This window comes from Tachypleus tridentatus, chromosome 12, assembly GCF_004210375.1.
Source record: "Tachypleus tridentatus isolate NWPU-2018 chromosome 12, ASM421037v1, whole genome shotgun sequence".
Classification (NCBI taxonomy): domain Eukaryota; kingdom Metazoa; phylum Arthropoda; class Merostomata; order Xiphosura; family Limulidae; genus Tachypleus; species Tachypleus tridentatus.
The window spans coordinates 108,698,455-108,719,501 of NC_134836.1; the positions used below are offsets into that span (position 1 = coordinate 108,698,455).

General features: G+C 32.3%; 1 protein-coding gene across 2 annotated transcripts in view; it reads right to left on the reverse strand.

The window, feature by feature from the left end:
- LOC143234307 (disintegrin and metalloproteinase domain-containing protein 23-like) overlaps nucleotides 1–17,237 on the reverse strand; it is a 77,343-nt gene extending 60,106 nt beyond the window's left edge. Inside the window, exons 1-4 of one of the 2 annotated variants that reach the window (XM_076471574.1) lie at nucleotides 17,005–17,215; nucleotides 9,567–9,611; nucleotides 7,866–8,014; nucleotides 5,511–5,590 (exon numbers count right to left, since the gene is read on the reverse strand). In XM_076471574.1, coding sequence (XP_076327689.1) covers nucleotides 5,511–5,590; nucleotides 7,866–8,014; nucleotides 9,567–9,611; nucleotides 17,005–17,092 — 362 coding nt within the window. In that variant the 5' untranslated portion in view covers nucleotides 17,093–17,215. Of the gene's footprint in view, nucleotides 1–5,510; nucleotides 5,591–7,865; nucleotides 8,015–9,566; nucleotides 9,612–17,004 lie in introns of both variants that reach the window. The other variant, XM_076471575.1, reaches the window with a different exon arrangement.
- Nucleotides 17,238–21,047: the final 3,810 nt, after the last annotated feature.

Sequence of the window (21,047 nt, forward strand, 5' to 3'; positions counted from 1 at the left end):
AATCACAATAAACCATAGCAAAGTCCACAGAGTCACCCGATTTCGAACCAACCACATAAACGAAAATGGAAGGATGATTCAAAAGATGTAGGCAAATAGAAGGCAATACTTACAATAGAGAGTATCCACCTTTATCAAATGACTCAAAGAATGGTCACATTTAGGGATGGGCTGATCAGTGGATACAGCTATGTTATCTAAGGACAGACCCAATTCATCAACTGCACTTGAATACAAAGGCCAAAGGGAACAATAACAGACAGTCTATCCTGAAAAAGCATGGTTCACTCAGGAAGGAAAACAACCCCAGGTGGGATGCTGTAGTAAGGATCAAAGTTTTGCAGCTTACAGTAAAGATAGTTGCAAACAGCAAAAGGTATAGAGGAGGTTCACGAGACTTAAATGTACAAACACTGGACTGTAAAAGTGCAGAAGGCTCCTGTGCAGAGCTGAAGCCCCTGAAGGTGAATAGTGTCCAACATCTTTAAAGCAGAAGTCCTGGACCAAAGACCCATTGTCCAGTTTTGATCAAATAAACACTTGACACATAGCTACTTGAAGTATAGAATAAAGGTCATCTTATAGTCAGAGATAAGCCTTAACAACTTTGACTCAAGGGCCATGGGAAGTACACCTTCTACAAGACGTGCATGCAAACCTCCACTGATACTGCTTCTGGTCAAGTAGGATCTGTGAACAGAGATTCCAGCAACTGAGGGCATGAACAAATGGTTATTTTACTTCTCAGTGCTGCAGAAAAGGATGGGCCTGATGAAACACCTGAAGCCATGGGAAATGTAACCAAAGAGACACTGGAAGGAGTAGCAGAGACAGATGAAAGTACAAGTAGATTCCTCAACATTTTAATCATGGGAGGGCAAAATATTCTTCAGATGTTTTGCAAACAACTTTACTGGAGGCACAGAGGGATTTTTCTGCACTCCCACTGAGGCATATGTCCAAGATAAAATTGAGGACAATAATTTCCAAGCGTCTAGGTAGGAGATGTTATTTATAGTCTTCAAGTGTTGCACCTCTTTCTCTTCCACCCATTTAGGGCAAGAAGTAGAGTAAGAGAGGGATGTAGATCTCTACAGTTAACACAATGTGGTTCTAGTTTGCACTTGTAAGCATCAAGGTCTTTGCCACCACAACGAGCACGTTATAGAACTACAACATGATGTTTTTGAGTGACTGAACCATTGACACTGGAAACATCTGAGGATTAGGTATGTATAGCCATACTTTACAGTTCAAATAATCTTCTTAGACTGTGGCAGGAGGATTTGGTGATGTAAACATCAATATCAGATCATCAGTAGGTACAATAATTCCATCTTTGGAAATGGAGATTCGGCACACAGCAGAAATGACTTGGCACGAAAAACGAGCAAAGATCTCCAACCTTCTCAACTATAACTCCTCTGGAAGAATTCAAAGTTGCATGGGGAGTAATCTCGATGGGTATATCCTTAATGGCCTTCAATATCAATACGAGTATGGTATAATGTGGTGAAGATGTTTCTACCAAAATGTCTCCAGAGCACAACTTCTTTATTGACTTAGGGGAGCCAGCAAGCCCCTCTAATCCCTAAGGATTTCTCAGATAAAGAATGCATAATTAGAAATGAAGGTACAGAATCTGATTATGATGTTGACTGTACAACAGAATCACCCATGAGTGGTCGTTTTCCAATAATGTTTGTTTTTTCCAATTTTTTTCAATTTTTATTTATTTTTTCATAAATGGGGTATTCCATAATAAAGATGCTACATATCAGTGCCCACTAAATCAACCCACCATGGAGCCCTATGAGCAGACACACTACAATGTCAAATAAGGACACTGCAGCAACACGAGTACTACACCCAAACACCAGTATCAGACAACACTCGTTGAGAATGTCCAACACTGGTATTCAACTGACCCTAGCCCAAGTGGATCAGCTGACTGACCCTGGGGGGAGACAACCCCAAGGTTGCACCTCTTCAGGAATTCAAGGCCAAAGTGGTGTTTTGGAAATGGACCCCTCTCCTTCACAAGTCACCACGCACAGCAAATGAGTGAATGTTTAGATCCCGGAGGAGGTAAACTGAAAGTACAGAACCTTATCTGGGAGGTCTTCTCACCATGTAGAGGAACCATCTCCAAGGGTACTAGATTTTTGAAGTAAAAGAGGAACAAGAAAATGTCTGTAAAAGACAACCATGTATTTCTGAAATACTCTGGTACAATGTATTTCTAAAGTAACAAAGGGGTGAGGAAGACTTCTGAAAAAGAGAAAAGTAGATGTTAATTCAAAAAACATTATATTTTCACACAACTGAAAGAAAGAACACTTCTGTGAAAACACAAATGTTAATTTCTGTTCTTTAATTAGAATATCTTCAAGCAACCCCAAATGTTTATCTCTTCTAGATTACTATCAGTTTATGATATGTCAAAACACAAAATCACATTTTCTTGTTGCCACAATTCCACTCATGTAATTATGAAACCCCATCTCTTCCTAAAGCTTTTACTTCTTTTAGAAGTCACTCAAAATGTTTTGGATTTAAAAGCTTAAGAACAAAATAGAGATAGCAGTAATTTTTACATAAATAGACATTGCAAGAGAAAATCATATACAGTTAGATAAAAGAAAAATGTTCAGAATTAACAGACAACCATAATTCAGTTGCACAGCAGTCTTCCCCCCCCCCTTTAGTTTCTGATACATATCAGTTCCAGGTGGTTCAGATACAGCTGTTTACAATTGACAGATATTCATAGCTGATGTAGTTCAGACTTTAACATTGATGCTTTAATCCACATAAGAACACTGAATATTTCTGTTTTGAACTATTTTAAAACATACAAAAATGTCTTGTATCTATAAATTTTCCTTGGAATTATTCTCCCAATCACAAACTTCTGATTAACATTTTCACTTTAAAGCTTCTGAGTGATTAAAAAAACAAAACAATGAGTCGTTTGTTTTTTTTAACAAACTGAAGACCTTAACATTATAATATAATTACTAGTTCTGAAGCAACATGTCACTTCAAATAGCATTTAATTAAAGCAAATAATAATGTCTCTGGGATTACTCATGAAATAATGTTTTTGGTTTTACAATATATAGATACATGAACTGGATTTAAAAGATTTTTTTTTTTTATAAACAATGCATTCACTAAAATTTTTTTTAACTTTTTCAAAAAACAATCTTGATTTAATAAAGAAACTACAACTGAACATATAAATACAAGCTTGACAAATGACATAAGTAATGTTAACTTATTGTAAGACATGACCGTGTTTTTAAATCAAAGTTAGTATTAATGAGAAATAGAAAAAATTAGTCTACTTATTGTCATATTTATTGAATATATTTGCAAAACAAAATTCTCAAACAATAACCTATTTATTGAAACAATTACAAGAACAATCAACCAACATTTACAATCCTCAACAACAACATTTCTCCTGAAAGAACCAGTAAGATACTGCAAAAACATTCAAGATAAAAAGAAAATAAATTTTAATTTAAAAATAAAGAAAAATATAAAAGTTAAAATAATTTTACTCTTTTTTTATTTCCATTTTTTAATGTTTTCCAATAAAATACCAAAACAGTTAACCAAATCAATGTCTGCCTCACTTCAAATTAACAGTGTGTATGTAACAATTAAAAACAGTCAGCTGCTCTCTTTCTCTATTTAACATGGCAGTCAGTATTAAAACTTGCTCTTCTTGACAATAAACCTGTGATATGACACAAGAAAGCAATATATGACTTTCAAAAAACTGGTGTCCTTATTTAAGGAAAACACCCATTAACAGAACTTACAATGTTTCACATCCATGACTGACAAAAAACAGAAAAACTACTACAAAGGTAAATAGCAGGAACTATGTTTACTTTTATGCTGAAGGTACAGTATAACACTGGTCTTCCAGTAAGCCAAGTGACAAGAGATTCAATAGAAATTAGATTCATTTGCAAGATCCAAATTTTAGACCACTAAAGAATTTAATGACAGGACAGATTCTATGTGAAAAATTGATTTAGACAAAAATGGAACATTATGAACAGTAACACAGATCAGTTTTCCAAGCTATTTATTATTTTTATCCTAGTAATACATTTTGATAAAGATAAATAAAAGTCTTTTAGAGAAGACATGCATGGAAAAAAAAATGCTGATTCCCTTCCCAGGACATTCATGGCTTTCTCTAAATGCAAAATTAAGAGATGTCATACTAAAACTTGTGTTATTACTAGTTATATCAAAAAGAACATTATGACTGGAACCTGCAGTAACAGAAGTAAGTTAAATCACATGAAATGGCAGTTATCTTTGCAAGGAGTATTGCATGTACATTATGCTGCAAGAAGAAAACAGAGTTGTTGGAGATCAAAACTTTCAAAAACCAACAGAGATAAAAACAACAAGAGTTAAACTAGAACCTTAAAAAAAAGAAGTTAGTTGAAGAACATTCTTTTTTAAAAATCATATGACGACCCATGTAGATAAGTTGGTACCTTATGAAATTTGCATAAAGATAGAAAAAGCACAAAAGATTTAAATTTTTTTCATCCTAAAAAGAGCAAAAACTGCAGTGGAAAAAAATTCAAATACACAGTTTCATCTTTATAAAAGGTTCTGGAATGACTATCATTCAATAATGTGAAAGACTACTGTGATACTAATAGGATTCTAGCAGACAATTTCCACTATAGAAATAGCTTTCTCTGACTGTTTGTCCAGGTACAACTTTCTAGATTGACTTGTGAAAAGTTATTGATGAACTGATGTTCAGCTATCACCAGCTTGAAATAAGTTGTCACCACTAATAGGTTGGTGTTTATTAAAACAGTCTGTAAACATTGACAGACGAGCATTCATGGATCAGTTAAGAAATGCTACTTAGTGTAAACACCAGTAAACAACTACTGATTACTGATAACTAAACTGATGTATGCTTCCCCAATAAGACAGACATCTATTGATCAATGATCTGAAGTAAACTGTAACCACTTAAAGATTGCTGTTTACTGATAACAAACAATGATATACAATTTATCAATAAACAAACATCTATTGATCACTATTCTGAAGTAAATTGTAACCACTTACAGATTTTGGTTTACTGATAACTAAACTGATGTACACTGTAACCACTGGCATACTGGTATATAGTAATAAATGAACTTCACTGTTCATTTTAACTGTACCAGTTAAAGTAGGAATTGCAAATTACATTCTCTAATTACTGAAAAATCATGAAGTTAAATTGCGAAAAAAAACGGTTTTGGCTTAGAAACAACAGATACACACAAGTATACATAATACCCTGTAGAAAATAACTCAACAACAAACTCATGACCCCATAATGTTCAATTTTCTCTCTAATAACTAAGATATTTGTAATAGTTTCATAACTTTTACCAGTTAATAATAAATCATGCAAGTGATAATTATGTTCTTTCAAATTAAGGAAAAAAAAACACCCAGAAACTTACGCATTGAGCTCCAAATGAAGACGGAATTCATAGCGAAATGCTTTTATTACCAGCGTAGTTTGTTTGAAATGTTTACCTGTCTAAATAAAGCATACATATACACACATTAATGGTTAATAATACAATCACAAAGAAGTACATCTGCAAGTAAATAGCAGAAATATTGCTGTTTGCTGATGAAGCAAACTGAGCTTTTGTGCTTATTACAAATGTAATATATATGAAAAATGTAAAAACCTACTCTTAATATTGATTGAGCATAAAGAAATATTAGTTCTAAAGTTATGGAAAAAAAATATTTAATTGCAACCATAATATCTTTAAAAATGTAACAAGTAAAAAAAGTTTATAAATAGCAACAACATGTTTTCAATCCATAATTATGGAAATGTTTTTATATAGATAAGCAAACCTAAATATATAGCTACATGTTCAATGGAATCAATACACTAGCCAGCTCAAAATAGTTGATAATAGTGCAAATAATAAGACATTATGAGCTACTCTTGCCCAGTTATTAAATTTCTAAGACAGTAGATGCCAGCTATCTTAGGTATAATGACTTTCTGATGTACAAAGTTCCAGTTATAGAGACTAAACAATGTGAAAACTTGTAAGAAAAAGAAAATACCATTTCCGTCTTCTTACAAAAGAAATGTTACAAACAGTAACTGTTGTGATTTTATAATATACTGAAATATAAAAATTATACCTGCATTATTAATACATTCGTTTTGTGTATATACAAACTACAACACAATTTGTTTGAGCAAGTGGCAGAAGAAGCATCAACCATACCAACCAAGTTTATAAGGTTAAGCAACATATAATAGCTTCAACAAAATAATTTTTAATACACAAATACTCTAGTATAGCATGCCTTTCTCAGCCTTGTCCTCCATGGCTTTAAAGGTAACTTGTAGAATAATAAATAACAGGAAAATTTTAGTGAATTGAGTAAGTAGTAAACAGCTGTTCACTTTACTGAATTAGCATTCAACATAATATCAGACAATGTTTAGGCTTGATGAGGTTAACTACATGTATTCACGTACCCTGATAGCCAACAGGAAGTTAAAGTTTCTGTAATACAGCAGCTTTTTGAAATAGTATGCAGAAAGTTATTGGAGAATGGACAACAAAGAAGAAACAAAAAACAAATACACATGAACAAACAAGAAACAAACACCCTTATTCACAAAAGTGTACTTGTTTCTTTCAGGTTAAAGCCCCTTAAACTCTGTCATGACTACAGTAGTTGCTATGATGAAGCATTTGCAAAACATGAAACAGGCAACGACTGCAAGAATTATCACATTTACAAAGGAATTGTACGCTGCTACACTTTCAAGGCAGACCAAAAGATCCAAATACAGTATCCCAAAACTTACAGATTCCACACATAAACAGCTATTCCATATGATATATTCAATGACAAGAACTCCTGATTTGTAACACTTTGTAAAAGTGCTTGCATCACCTTTCATGATGAGCTTACCCCAGCCCAGGAAATTGATACAGATACAAGACTACTGTCATGCATATGTTTTGTGTGCGCAAAAAGATTTCCAAGTTTAGTATCTTTATACATTCAGTTGTCTGCACGACAGTTAAGAAAAATTACCAGAATAAAGCTTACTACTGGTATGTTTGAACTTAGTCACAATAGAAGAGCAAAACTAAAGACTAAATCAATTGTGATTTAAGTAGAGGGTAGAACACTATTCATGTTATTGAACAAGCATCTTGATATTGCTAATGGTTTGTAAAGTTAACTACTGTTTAAGCACTCAAACAGTCAAAATTCTGTTAACTCTTACATGTGTAGCCAACAGACTAGGTACTGTTTGTTTTAAATGTCATTAAAACCTATTTTATTTCCTGGAATTATGAAAGATATTTCAGTAATTTACGTGTATTTTGTTGAGCTGTTAAATATCTGCCAAATAGTTGTTAAAAGTTTAAAATATTTGTATAACTTCAAGTTATTAGTTACAAGCTTGATGATTAAAGTCCAAATTTCAAGAAATTAAATCTTAACATTGCAAAATGTTCACCTTAAAATAAAGAAATTACTAAACACTTGTAAATTTAAAATTCATTTAACACAACAGTAAACAAACATAACAAGAGTTGTTAATTACTCTGTGATTGAAGAAGGCCAAAATGTCGCACAACTGTTTCAACAATGATGGACATTGAGGACCTAAATAACAATGAACACTAAAAAATGTAATTACAAATAATTACATAAAATGTAATTACAAAGTATTATTATAATAAGTTGTATTTATATTAATAAGTAAAATTTTCATAAAACTTTTTATGCAAACTCACACAGTGCATTTCACCTACCCTGTTTGCAGTGGTATCCCTAGTTGAGATTCCAACACTTTTTGCATGACGTTCTTGAACTGGGAAAATTACTGTGTAGTAGGGTGTTGGGAGGCTAGCTATCAGCTTCTCATTCTCTGGATACAGTCTCTTCAGACTCTCTACATCCACTAAAAACAAATTAATTTTAATAATTATCTTCCAGTGAAAATGCCACCTTAGTAGTATATTTTGTTGATGGTAAATTACAAAAATTCTAACATCTTATGTTTTAAATGATAATGTGTTGACTTACATATTATGCATTTCCAATTTTACTGTTAAAAGTTACAGGAATTATACAATTTTTAACCAAAAGTATTGCAGATATGTCATCAGTCCAACAAAAGCTTCTTTAGAAATGCAGCTAATGACAAATCTTGCTTTCAAAACAATGAGTAGGCTTAAGTAAACAAATTCTTTATCATTATGAAAAAAACAGCACATTTTGTGCCACTGAGTGTCTACAGGAATCTAAAACTCATTATGGGCACCATCAGACAACATGGAATATAAGGCCAGGATATGTTGATCAATAAAAGTCACAATCTATCTTCATGCTAGATACAGACTATGAAACCTAGACGTCCTGAAGAGCTGTAAAATTTCCAGTGTTGGTAGAAACATTTTCTTACTAGTTAACACCAAATTCAGCATTCATAGTGAACAAAGTTTACAGAATGACTATACGAGAACAACTCAGGGTAAGTTGACACATGCTGCACACTGAATCAAGAATATTTAGAAGTTGACTGTTGACAGAAAGAGGAAAAACTCGGCAAGTGTTCAGAATTTTAAAAAGGTTGGTTTACCTGATCCACATTAAATCCAATTTATGTCCTATTAACAGCATGTGAACTCTTGAATTAAAATTTTTTCTGTGCACATTTAGTATATATTTTACAATAAACAGTGAATTAGACTTCTCATTTAGATATTTTTTAAGAACCCACTTCTCTTAAAATCATAAAAAAGAATTATAAACACTGATGAAGAAATCTTCATCCTGATTTCCCTACCACTGACCTACTGATTGATAATCCATTTACATTCATTAAACTTGATGTTTAATTTCCACGTACAAAAATCTTAAAGCATAGAACAAGAAAAATCTTCTTCTCTTTCACAATAAAAGCTTCATATTTTTCTACTGTGTTGTCAGCAATGGTCATCAATAAAACCTTACAAGTTCTTTGATTCTTAAAAAAATATCTTAGACTTAACACTAAAGATTTGTTGAGATATACTGAACACTGATATTAATGGTATTTTCCAATATGTTCTGACTAGAATTCATTATTTCAAACACTCAACATGGTTTCCAAATGAGAATCAACTTTTTTCATTGCGTAATAAAACATTTTCATGCAGGTTGGTTAAAAGTACTTGCATTATTTAATTTTCAAAAAACCAAAATGGCACGAGGCATATCTAACACTCTACAGTAAATTAAATTAATTCAAGTTCTGCATGTTCACAGTTCATGCCTTTATACAAGTACACTAAAAACTACTTCACATGGACAGGGATTTCAGGCAAAAAACAAAAAAGTCCAGAAAATTGACCACTACATCCGATGTATCTGCAAATGGGATAGAACCATCACGAATAACAGGATTTCCAAAAAAGACAACAAGCAGGGGCCAAGGTCACCAAAGTCTCATACTAGCACTAGAAACTTACCCCGTGAAGGGAAACCTGGTGAATCACCCAATGAAGCTTCTAAGTCTGTGAAACATTGAATCAGCTTGTAAACAGATGTTTAAGTGAATAATAAAATACAGATAAGTGGCAAGTTAGGAATAAATTTAAAACATACATGTTCTGCAATGACAGTAAAAAATATCATTTGTCCAGATGATACAAGATTTGAAAAACTTAACTAAGATATTCTTTTATAAATGTTCTTATGAATTCCATATTGACACACACAAACATGCTCCAAAAAATCTTTAAAAATACTTAAAACTAATGTATTCATTTCTTTGGAGAAATCAGAATATTTTTATTTTTTTGAACTAAGGAACATCTACATTAAAGTGGATATATTAGAGAAAGTAACAATATTAAAAACACAAACTATTAACACCTTCTGTTTTTCCATTCAGGAAACCTGCTAAGACTATTAAAGAAAGTGGTTGAATTAATGGAATGTGAGTAAAATAATGAGATCTAAACCGTATAACCTGTAAACAAAAAAAGGACCATTTAGTCCTGCAAATCTGTCCTTGCACATCCACCTTTGGGAAAAGGAAAAATTTAAAACCACTCTTTACTTTTCAGGAAAACAATTTTTCTATTAAATGCTTGTAAAGTGCTAAACTCCACCAGTGATGATGTTAAGTTGTTCCATTAGTCAATTTCCCTGTTAGAAAAATAAAAGTTTTAACTGGAGTCTGTCTTGTCTTTTCCAAATTTTAAATTTGTATTATCTTGTCTTAATATCTTTAGAATACAGCAGAAACAAATCAAAGGTCTTTATCCTTTAGATCCCTGAGAAAATCTTGTAAGCTCCAACAGGATCACCCCTTGCCTTTATTTTTTCACAAGAAAATAAGTTGAAAGATCTTAATTTATAAGATAACCTTTCAATCCCTAGAATCATCTCAGACATCCTATAAACCCTTCCCAATAAGTCAATATCCTTTCTTAAATAAGGAGACCAAAACTACATAGAATTCCAAGTCATAACTAACTGGTAACTAGTAATTTGTACAGAGATAATTATCTATTTTGAGTTATAATCAACATATCAAAATTTATAGAGACTTCACTGATATCAATAGAGCATGCTTAAGTGGTATGAGTGATTTATCCACTGTCAACTATGTCAAGACCCTTTTCTTCAGCAATGTTACTGAGTTGGTCTCAATTTTGTACTAATTTTGTGACAGAAACCATGATACTCCAAGTACATTACCTTGCACTTACTAAAGGCCATTTACCAAATACTTGTCCAGCTAACCAATTGATTCAAATCATTAAGTAATAACTTGACATTCACAATGCAGCTAGAGATATCCACAAGTTGAATATTATCAGCAAACTATACTAATTCTATCTCTATCAATATCATTAATGTAAGTGAAAAGAGCAAAATTCCCAAAAGATGACTCCTACAGTTAACTAGTCTCGCCCCAACCACTAGTAATGTGATTTTTTTTAGCTAATTATTTTTGTGTGGTACCTAATCAAAGCTTTCTCAAAATCTAAGTGCACCAAATCCACACCTTTGAATATATATTTTGGGAAATCCAGGTTAGCTTTCATTTATAACACCATAAGGCATTTCATTAAATGATTTTGTAAAGCTTCTTTTTTCAGAATATTTGGGATGTTTCACACTAGTATAGAATTCTGAGGACAACTATTAATATCCCCTTTAAAAATAAACAACCCTGCAATGTCCTCCAGTACCTTCCAAGAATGGAAAAAACAAAACAAACAACTAACATCTGATATTTAAGCTATTAAAAAAAAAAAAACTGGAGAAAAACTGTCTATCCCTGGCATTTTATCTACTTTTAAATCTCCTAACCTTTCCATTTATCACCAATGGATTAATATCAACATGATTCAAGTAAGTTCCAGTATTTCCTATATGATTCTCAGGATCATGAATATTGGTATTATCTTCTCTTGTAAAAACAGAAGATGGCATTCAAAAGCTCAGCCACCTCATAGCCTTCAACAAAATTCTGGCCATCCGTATCCTATATGGATCCAATTCCCAGTTTTAATATTTTGCCTACCTTTAGCATATTTGAAGAAAATCCTTGCTGATTAGATTTAGCATTGTCAACCAGCTGCTTTCAATAAGTTATTTTATACTTCTTGATTTTATCAAATTCCTAACTTTTCTATAATTCTTCTATCATCATATTAAGCTTCTTAAACATCTTTCTTAAAATATTACTTAAGAGATCAAATCATAGAAAGGGATAATACAGACCAAAATATAAACCAATCTTTGAAGTTGAAACCCTTAGACCTTGTACCTGAAACACACCCAACTGATACTAAAAGAGCATAAAAGGGAAAATAAGTTTCATACCTGTAAATAACAGAATAAGAAAATGTCAGTTACTACTGCTATTCACCAATAAACAAAAACCCTTCTCAAATTCATTTACCTAAACTATTTATATTTTATTACATAAAAATAATACTTCATTACTATGCAACTTGAAAAAATTGAAAGCAATATAAAGTATTTTTAAAGCTGCATAGCTAACCATCAATAACTGATAATAGGATTAAGTGGAAGTATCTAAATAAAAATACAAACCAGAACAAACATACTATAATAGATAAATGATCCCTGTCACTTACCGATAAAGGTGCAATACTTATCAACAAAGAAACAAGTACAACCTAGTGCAAAATAACTGAAAACACTAAAATCATATGGAAAAACAAAAGCAAATACACTTATAACAGTACTGAATATATAAAGCAAATACACTTATAACATTTACTGAATATAATTTGATCAAATTTGTCTGGGTCTTTTCGACATCACTAGGTACTGAATATAATAAACCAAATTTTTTATTTAACCCTATAATAACTAATTTGATCAACATTTGTCTAAACCATGCACCAAATTGCTTGCGAGTTGAAAACAACTGGTTACAAAGTCCCTAATAACATACAAAAAGATATACCATCAATATCACAGTAATCCCACAAATATTGTGCACACTCCTTCAGCAACTTAGTGATTTCACTAACAAGCAAAAACAAATTACTCAAATATGATACAATATGTGAATTGAATTAGCTAATGGTATAAAAACATGTCCATAATTTGAGGTTTAATGAAACTAGAAAGTCATGAAGCCTCCAAGAAATTCAAAAACTAAAAAGGTGTCAATATGGAATTCAACCTGTGTTCAAGAATGTACTGATAACAATGCAATGGTCAGAAACAAAATTTATAAACATTAATTAACAAAACGTTTTTTTTTGCACTGGCTGAAAGAAAAGCTAACAGGCAGAGCTAGTAGCATAACTGAACATCTAACAACAAAATCTAGTGATTAAAAACTGGCAGTTTTCTTCAAAGCTCTCTGTTGAGAATATAAGATAATTAATTCTATCTTATAAATAAATCTGTATATTTAGGATCCAGCAAACAAGACTTGAACATTCATAGCAAATAGAATTATTTACCTACATCTGCTTAAATACCAAAGCACAATATTTTATGTGCTAGCAAAATTAATTAAGATTTTGTAATAGGTTTTATAAAAAGTATAATATGTTAAACATTTTATAGAAATGCAGCACAAGTACTTATCTAATACAAGTAACATTTTGCAATGGGTAAAAAAGCAATATCTACTCTTAAAAATATCTACAAACTACAGCACAAAATATTGCTTGTGTTGAATTTTGCACAAACTACACAAGGGTTATCTGCACTAGCCGACCCTAATTTTACAGTGTAAGGCTAGAAGGAAGGCAGCTAGTTATCCCCACTCACTGCCATCTCTTGGGCTACTCTTTTACAAACAAATAGTGGGATTGACCATCACATTATAATGCCCCCACTGCTGAAAGAGCAAGCAAGTTTGGTGTGATAGGGATTCAAATCTGCTGCCCTCACATTATGAGTCGAGTGCTTTAACCACCTGGCCATGCCAGGCCTCACAAGATCTTATCTACTAGCCCAAGCTATTAACTCTTACACTAAAAATGTGAACACACCACAGCACAAGGTGTCAACTACTAGCCTAAATTATTTGGTACTATGGAATAGGCTTAGAATAATTCTCATACTAAAAGTCTTTGTTACATAGTTTATCTTATAAAGTCATTTCTGTCAGTTATCTTCTCAAGATAGAAATCTTAATACTTAATTTTAAGAACAAGAGACCTGTTGTTCCATCTAAGCCATATTCACTATACTTAACTCTAAGATAAAGATAAAACACTCAAGGTTAACACTCAAAGATTTATCAAGCTTTTCTTTTAAATTACCTCAATTTAACTGTATTCACCATATCTGAAGATAACTCATTCCAAAGGCCAACTACCTTGTCATAAAACTATATTAGCTGAAGATGACTCTTCCCTGCCAAAGTTATATCTGAATCTGCTACTTTTACTCTTCTCACCATTAAGTACAAAAATAAAAAAAGATGCTTTACTCTATCAATTGGCTTAACAATCTTAAACACCCTCAAACTTCTTTTTATCCACACAAACAGTTTTAGAGATCTTAACTTATCCTCATGTGACAAAATTTCCATCCCAGTTATAACAGTAGTAGCTCTCTTTTCCAATAATTCAATGTCCTTTCTAAGTTAAGGAGCCCAAAACTGAAAACAGCACTCCAAATGTAGCCTAATCAATGAACTGTGCAATGAAATTATAACCTTGTATAATTGGTGGAGTTCAGTAGCCCTGAATTTGTGTATTAAGTTCTCTTGATGATGTAGTGTGCATATAGTTTCAGTTATTTAAAATACTGTTAAGTAGATATAAAAATTGATTAACTTCTGATCAAAGCCACTACCCACTTGGAGTGGAGTGAAATAAGTCACCCTTCTAAGAAGTATAGCTTATCAGGGATACTTTTCTTTCATTCTCACTTATGAAGATAAAAAATGCATTTTTCATCAGTTGAGTACCATTGCTATTAACAATATTTTATGCTGTACACTCAATATCCCATGATGTCTGGCCAGATTAGGTGATTTAGTTAAACAATCTATGAAGTATGTGCAATACAAGTACACCCCTTTTAACTAACCTCTGTCACTTAAGAAACAAAGCATGCAACAAGATGTAAACAAAAATTAAGTTAAGCCTTTTATAAAAACTTAAAATATAAATCAAACAAGCTTCATGAAAGCTCAGTAATAATAATAAATTTACACAGAAAGGAAAACTCCAGTAAAGTAAAAAAAATGATTACATAATTAGTTAATTTACACCAATTTTTGTCAATCTCATAGCATATACAGAACTGTTATGAAGCTAGTATTGATATACAATTATATACAAGAGCTTAATTGTTTTTTGTTTTTGAATTTCACACAAAGCTACTCGAGGGCTATCTGTGCTAGCCGTCCCTAATTTAGCAGTGTAAGACTAGAGGGAAGGCAGCTAGTCATCACCACCCACCGCCAACTTATGGGCTACTCTTTTACAAACGAATAGTGAGATTGACCGTAACATTATAACGCCTCCACGGCTGAAAGGGCGAGCATGTTTGGTGCGAGGAGGATGCAAACCCGCGACCCTCAGATTACGAGTTGCATGCCTTAACATGCTTGGCCACTCTGGGCCGTCAGAGCTTAATCTAATGTAAAAGTTTCAAACAGGTTATGATATATTTACAAAACTTTTAAACCTATAATCAACAGTAACAATATTGTTACATTTCCCACAGATCAAATACATTTTGTGTTAAAAATATGGCAGGAAGAACTTCCCTTGTGAAAGATGAGAGTGCATTTACAAACTCTAACCAAGAACTCTTGTAATACTGAACAAATTCTAAAGTGTCTAACAAGCTGAACAGCACATGTTGTAATGTAACTTACTTAAAATATTTGTACTTTTAAATGGAAAGCTTACAATTTAAAAGTTGAAAATGTCCAGTACATTTAAAAGAAATTGAAATGTTTAATTAATGATGCCAATACCAAGTCCAGATGTTATGCTTTGTCTTTAGCAAAGTAACATTTTTCCTTAGCTCCAGTGGATAAATTTGTTTGACTGTGTCAAGATAACATTGATGACTGTATCACCAGCACCACATCAACAAGTACAACTATTGTGCAAAGCTTTACCAAAGTTTTTGTTACTATGGTTTCTAATTATAAAAAATCCAGTATTAATAAATATAAATATACAACTTGTAGGCTGAAATTACCTCCCACTGTAATTCCTTCCAGTCCTTTAGTTTAATACATTAGCTCATTTCAGAGAATGAATCATTCCAAGTTTTTCCTTGTTGTTGTTTTTTTTATAGAATTTAGAAACATGCCAGAATCTATCTTAAATTATATAGAACATCCAGATTTATTGTACTAATTCTACCCTGTAATCTTTTTAGTAAATCAGCCAGTTTCTCTATAGTAAAGAGACCAAAACTGCAATATTTTAAGTTCTGTATGTAAAGGTAAGATCCTGGAGTAAGTTTACTTATTGTTTGAACCACTTTGCATTAAAAACAAATGGTTCAAAATCATCAGCTCTCTCCATAATTTTGGAATCATTAGCAAGTCTGCAGATGAAAATAACAATAAAAAGCATTTAGTTTTCAATATCATTAATATAGCGAGTATACAAACAAATTTTTGTGAAAAATCTTGCACAATATGAAAACTGCCAGTTTACAATCGCTCTTTAATTAACAATAACAAAACAATAGTTTTTGACATTACTCTTACCATAAATCTAAGTTGCTAACTAATATTTGATGAATTTGTGAAACACCTTACAGATTGTCTTCTAAAATGTCAAAATAAATGACACACACAAACAGAAATACTATAATAAAAGAGTTAGTAAAGTATAACAGAACTTTTCTGAAAATGAAAGTATTATATCAATACACATAAATAAAAAATGTACAAAAAAATCCAATATTATTAACATATTTATAACTATGGCTCTAAATATATGCAAGTATACATCACCATATCAACAAAATGCAGCTTTGCTCAAAAATTAAATAAAAGAGAAAAAAACCAAAGTTATACAATTAAACATGCAAGTTTCTACCGTTTCACCTACATAGCTGTAGGAAGAAATACTTTTAGATTTCCCTTTTAGTCTTTCCAAATGTTTTAACGTATCAAAAATTGTGTTAAGTTTTATAAAAAAAAATTATTATTAAACGTTCAGCTTCAACCCAGAGATTATAACTTATGTATATTAAAAAATGAAGCATAGGCTAAACACTAATATTTAATTATTAGGCTCTAACTTAACACTGATCAACACAATTTTTGTAGTTACTACTAGTAGTAAATAAGTACCGTAATATACTAGTAATAGTAAATTACTAGTGTTCGTGCTACAAATACTAAAAATGTAAAATTAAAAAAGACATATATATATATACATATATATTTTCGTCAACTTGTTCTACTCGATTTACCTCGTCTTCTTCTAGGTTTTGTACGAGTCACATCGTAAAAGGAAGCATCGCAAGAGGACACTAAAAGGGCAATATAAAACCACCGCATTTTCTAAACGAAACTAACATATTTCCTACACATGGCACCCGTTCTTCGATTATCCAACACCACCTGCTCTTCAATCTGAATCTCTCACAGTTCAAAGACTATCGTGCGCATCTTCGTCTTCACAGGAATTAAAGGTGGCGCTATCTCTTCACAAGATCACCGAAGCGAGTTTTAGTCTGTATCTCGACCCTCGATAAAAATCTAAAAGTTTAAAAAAAAATCAACAGTGAACAATACCTTATTGTTGTGAAACTGAGTATTAGGGAAACGTGGTCAATGAAAAGGTTAGTAATCTGAAGAAGCATCCATATATGAAATACCTTATAACAGTATATATATCTGGCAATTAATGTAATTGAAAGCTTAAAAAAATAGTTTAGCTAATTGCAAGATGAAAATTACTTTTAAATCAACGTTGGAGGATCGGTTATCATAGTCGATAACGAACAGGAATATAAAATACTGAGCTGAAAAGTAGTCATTTCATTCAGCTAACGGAGGGCAAGCTGAAAACTTAGGCACTGAGAAGATTTGTTATGAAATGAAACTGAAATAACTTGGATATAAACCAATGAAATGAAGAGCAAGGATTTTGATTACTTCACCTAATAACAGTATTATATAGTAGCAATAGTAATAATTCTAGTTCGAAATTCTTTGTACACCTCACAAACCAGTTTGATCTTGTAAAAGAATTCTTTACTGTTTGATAACCAACAAATTTTGAACTAGAAAGATATAAATTCCACATCTGAACCAAACACATTAGTTAGGTATCCAGCAATGAGTTACCCATTGTTTGGCTAGGACCAAGTTTAGTTATGAAGTTAACCTCGAGCAAGACTCATATCTCGTACCTGCAACAACCTGAACTATAAACATTGTAAGTTGTTTCATATTTTTATTAAATTTTCTTTTAAGATAGAAAATTGAGACAAAATATTACATACAGAAGAAATAATTTGTATAATAGTGAGCAGAACTTCTGATCATAGTAAGTTGTTTGATACCGTCTTCGGCTGGGAGAGCGGTAAGTCTACAGATTTACAACGCTAAAATCAGGCGTTTGATTCCTCTCGGTGGACACAGCAGATTGCCCAATGTAGCTTTGCTTTACGAAGAAAAACAAAAAATATGGAAAAAATCACTGTTTGATACCCCGCAGTGAATTATTATAAAGTTTCTTATACATGTATCTTAAGAATAATAATTTTATCGTATCTGTGTTTTGTTTTGAGAATTCTGATTCTGTGTTTTGTGTCTCACGAAGCAATTGAACTTCCTCGAGTTGGCCACCTGGTGTGAAACTGCGCAGATAGCCCTCATGTAACTTTGTGCGAAATTCCAAAACAAATAAACCTGTGTGAAACTAACGACTGCATCCTTATAGCTTTTTAAGTAAATACGACTTGTTAAAGGTTTGTTATTCCACAATGAAACCTGTTACAATGACCTCATTGTAAATATCAAAATAACAGTGCACCGAATAAATAGGTAACACAGCTAATATTACCTATTACATGTTCATTTGCTTATTTTTGATAACTTAAACAAAACTTACGAATAAAAAGGTGTTTTATACGTTATTCCTAAATTTTTATTTGATTAATATCAAAATATTAGCCTGTTGTAAATGAAAATACTTAGCTAAAGCATTGTTGTTTTGATTAATACCGTGATTTTCATTGTTCCACTTTCTTAATAAACTATGTGTAACATAAATGCTTAAACCCACGATAGTGATTATAAAACTAACAAATTAAGAGTACAGGTTTTTGTTCAAAGTTGAATACAATACACGTCACAAAATAATGGGATTTGCTACAATGCATATTAATGGTGTTTGATATGAAATTACATTATTTTAAAATATTTGAAAGCTACTACACTAAACGAATAGGAAAATAGTTTTTCAGTAAATCAAATGACGATTCCACAAGTTTACAATAAACGTAGAAAATAATCACATACTGCTCATACAATACACCCTAAATTTTAAAAACCAAAAGTCTTTTTTTATTTGTTCGCGGATTTTGTACTGGCAGACATTCCTTTATCAGAGATTAGAAACCATAAAAGAAAAAAAAACAACAACATCGTACGCCTAATAAATCGTGTACTCGATAAAAATGAACAGTTTCTAAACGAACTTCATATTTTTTACACATGGCACCAGTGTTTCTTTTAGTGTAAAGGTTATGTAATTGGTTAAGAGATTATTACAAATGGTAAAATTGCTCTGTCAGAATCAACAGAAAACAAATAAATGATTGTCATATATAATGTTAAGTATTTATTTTATAGTTATTGCATGACAAGGGTGCAAGTTTTACCTCTTATAAGCGTGCATGGTGTTGGTAATCCTATTGACGCGAGACTATGGCTCTATTTGAAGTAAAGTTGAAAAAAATTTTTACACCTTAGTGTGGCTAGACGGATACATATAAATGGAAATTATTACAATCGTGGTATGCTATGTTTCTTCTGTACAGTAGGCCAGCTGTGGAAACAGGTAAGTTTGAGAATAAAATAATTATCCTATAATTTGCGTTTAAAAAGTTTCCGTGACAGTCGTAAAGTCTCCTTTTATTTATAAAAGTTTGTTTTATTTGTCTTTGAATTTCGCGTAAAGCTACACAAAAGACATCTGCGTTAGCCGTCCCTAATTTAGCAGTGCAATACTAGAGAATAGGCAGATAGTTATCACTACCCACCGCCAACGCTTGGCTTCTTTTTTTATCAACTAATAGTAGTGTGATCGACTTTAATATTATAACTCCCCCACGGCTAAAAGGGAAGCATTAGTGGGACGGGAATGCGAACCCACGACCCTAACATTACGAGTCGAGTGCTACTAACCACTTGGCCATGACGCACCTGTTTAGATAAGTATAGAATCCTCTATTATGCATTTAAAAATTATGGTTATAGTACTGCGCTGTTGTTGTTCAAGATAATTAATTTGGTTGATTGGAAAGGCCTGTTTTGTAACATGTGAAACGACCATAAACCACAGAAACCTATATATATATTTATATATTAATGTATAATTCAGGATTTTATTGAATGAAGATACTTTTTGCTTGGGAGTGTGACGTGGGTATTGTATTATATTAATAATTTTGGCTAGTTGACAATCTGTAAAGACGTAATAGGCATAAATAAATATTTCATTTGACCATACTGTCGTGTTAATTATCACATGATCAAGATTCAAGTTTTGATTTATTATAACGCAATTTCTGTACATTAAGGCAAAAACACTGTTGTTTAAATGTATTTTGATTATTATAGAAAAATTGTGTGACATGCTAGCTCATTAAAAAACTTTGATAGTTCGATTTTAATAAGTTGTCAGGAAACAAACACCAGAATGGTTTGGTTTGGTTTGAGGTTCGCGTAAAGCTATACGAGGGCTGTCTGCGCTAGCCGTCCCTAATATAACCACCTGGCCATGCCGGCCCATATCAGAATAAAAAATATATATATATAATTTGCAACATATCACTAGTTGAAGTTGCTTATGTCACATATTGTGATTCTTGTCCCTATCTTATAATTTATTGTTTGTGGCCCGGCATGGCTAGGTGGTTTAGGCACTCGATTCGTAATCTGAAATTCGCGAGTTCGAATCCCCGTCTCACCAAACATGCTCGCCCTTTCAGCTGTGAGAGCGTTATAATGTGACAGTCAATCCCACTTATTCGTTGGTAAAAGAGTAACTAAAGAGTTAGTGGTGGGTGGTGATGACTAGCTGCCTTTCCTCTTGTCTTACACTGCAAAATTAGGGACGGCTAACGCAGATAGCCCTCGTGTAGTTTTGCGCGAAGTTCAAACCAAACCAATCATTGTTTGTTTTTTAATAGTGAGATATCAGGAGAACGTGAGAAGTGGGAGGGGGCGTTGGGATACGGCCGCACAGGAGTGCTGTGCCGGTGTTTGTTTGTTTGTTTTT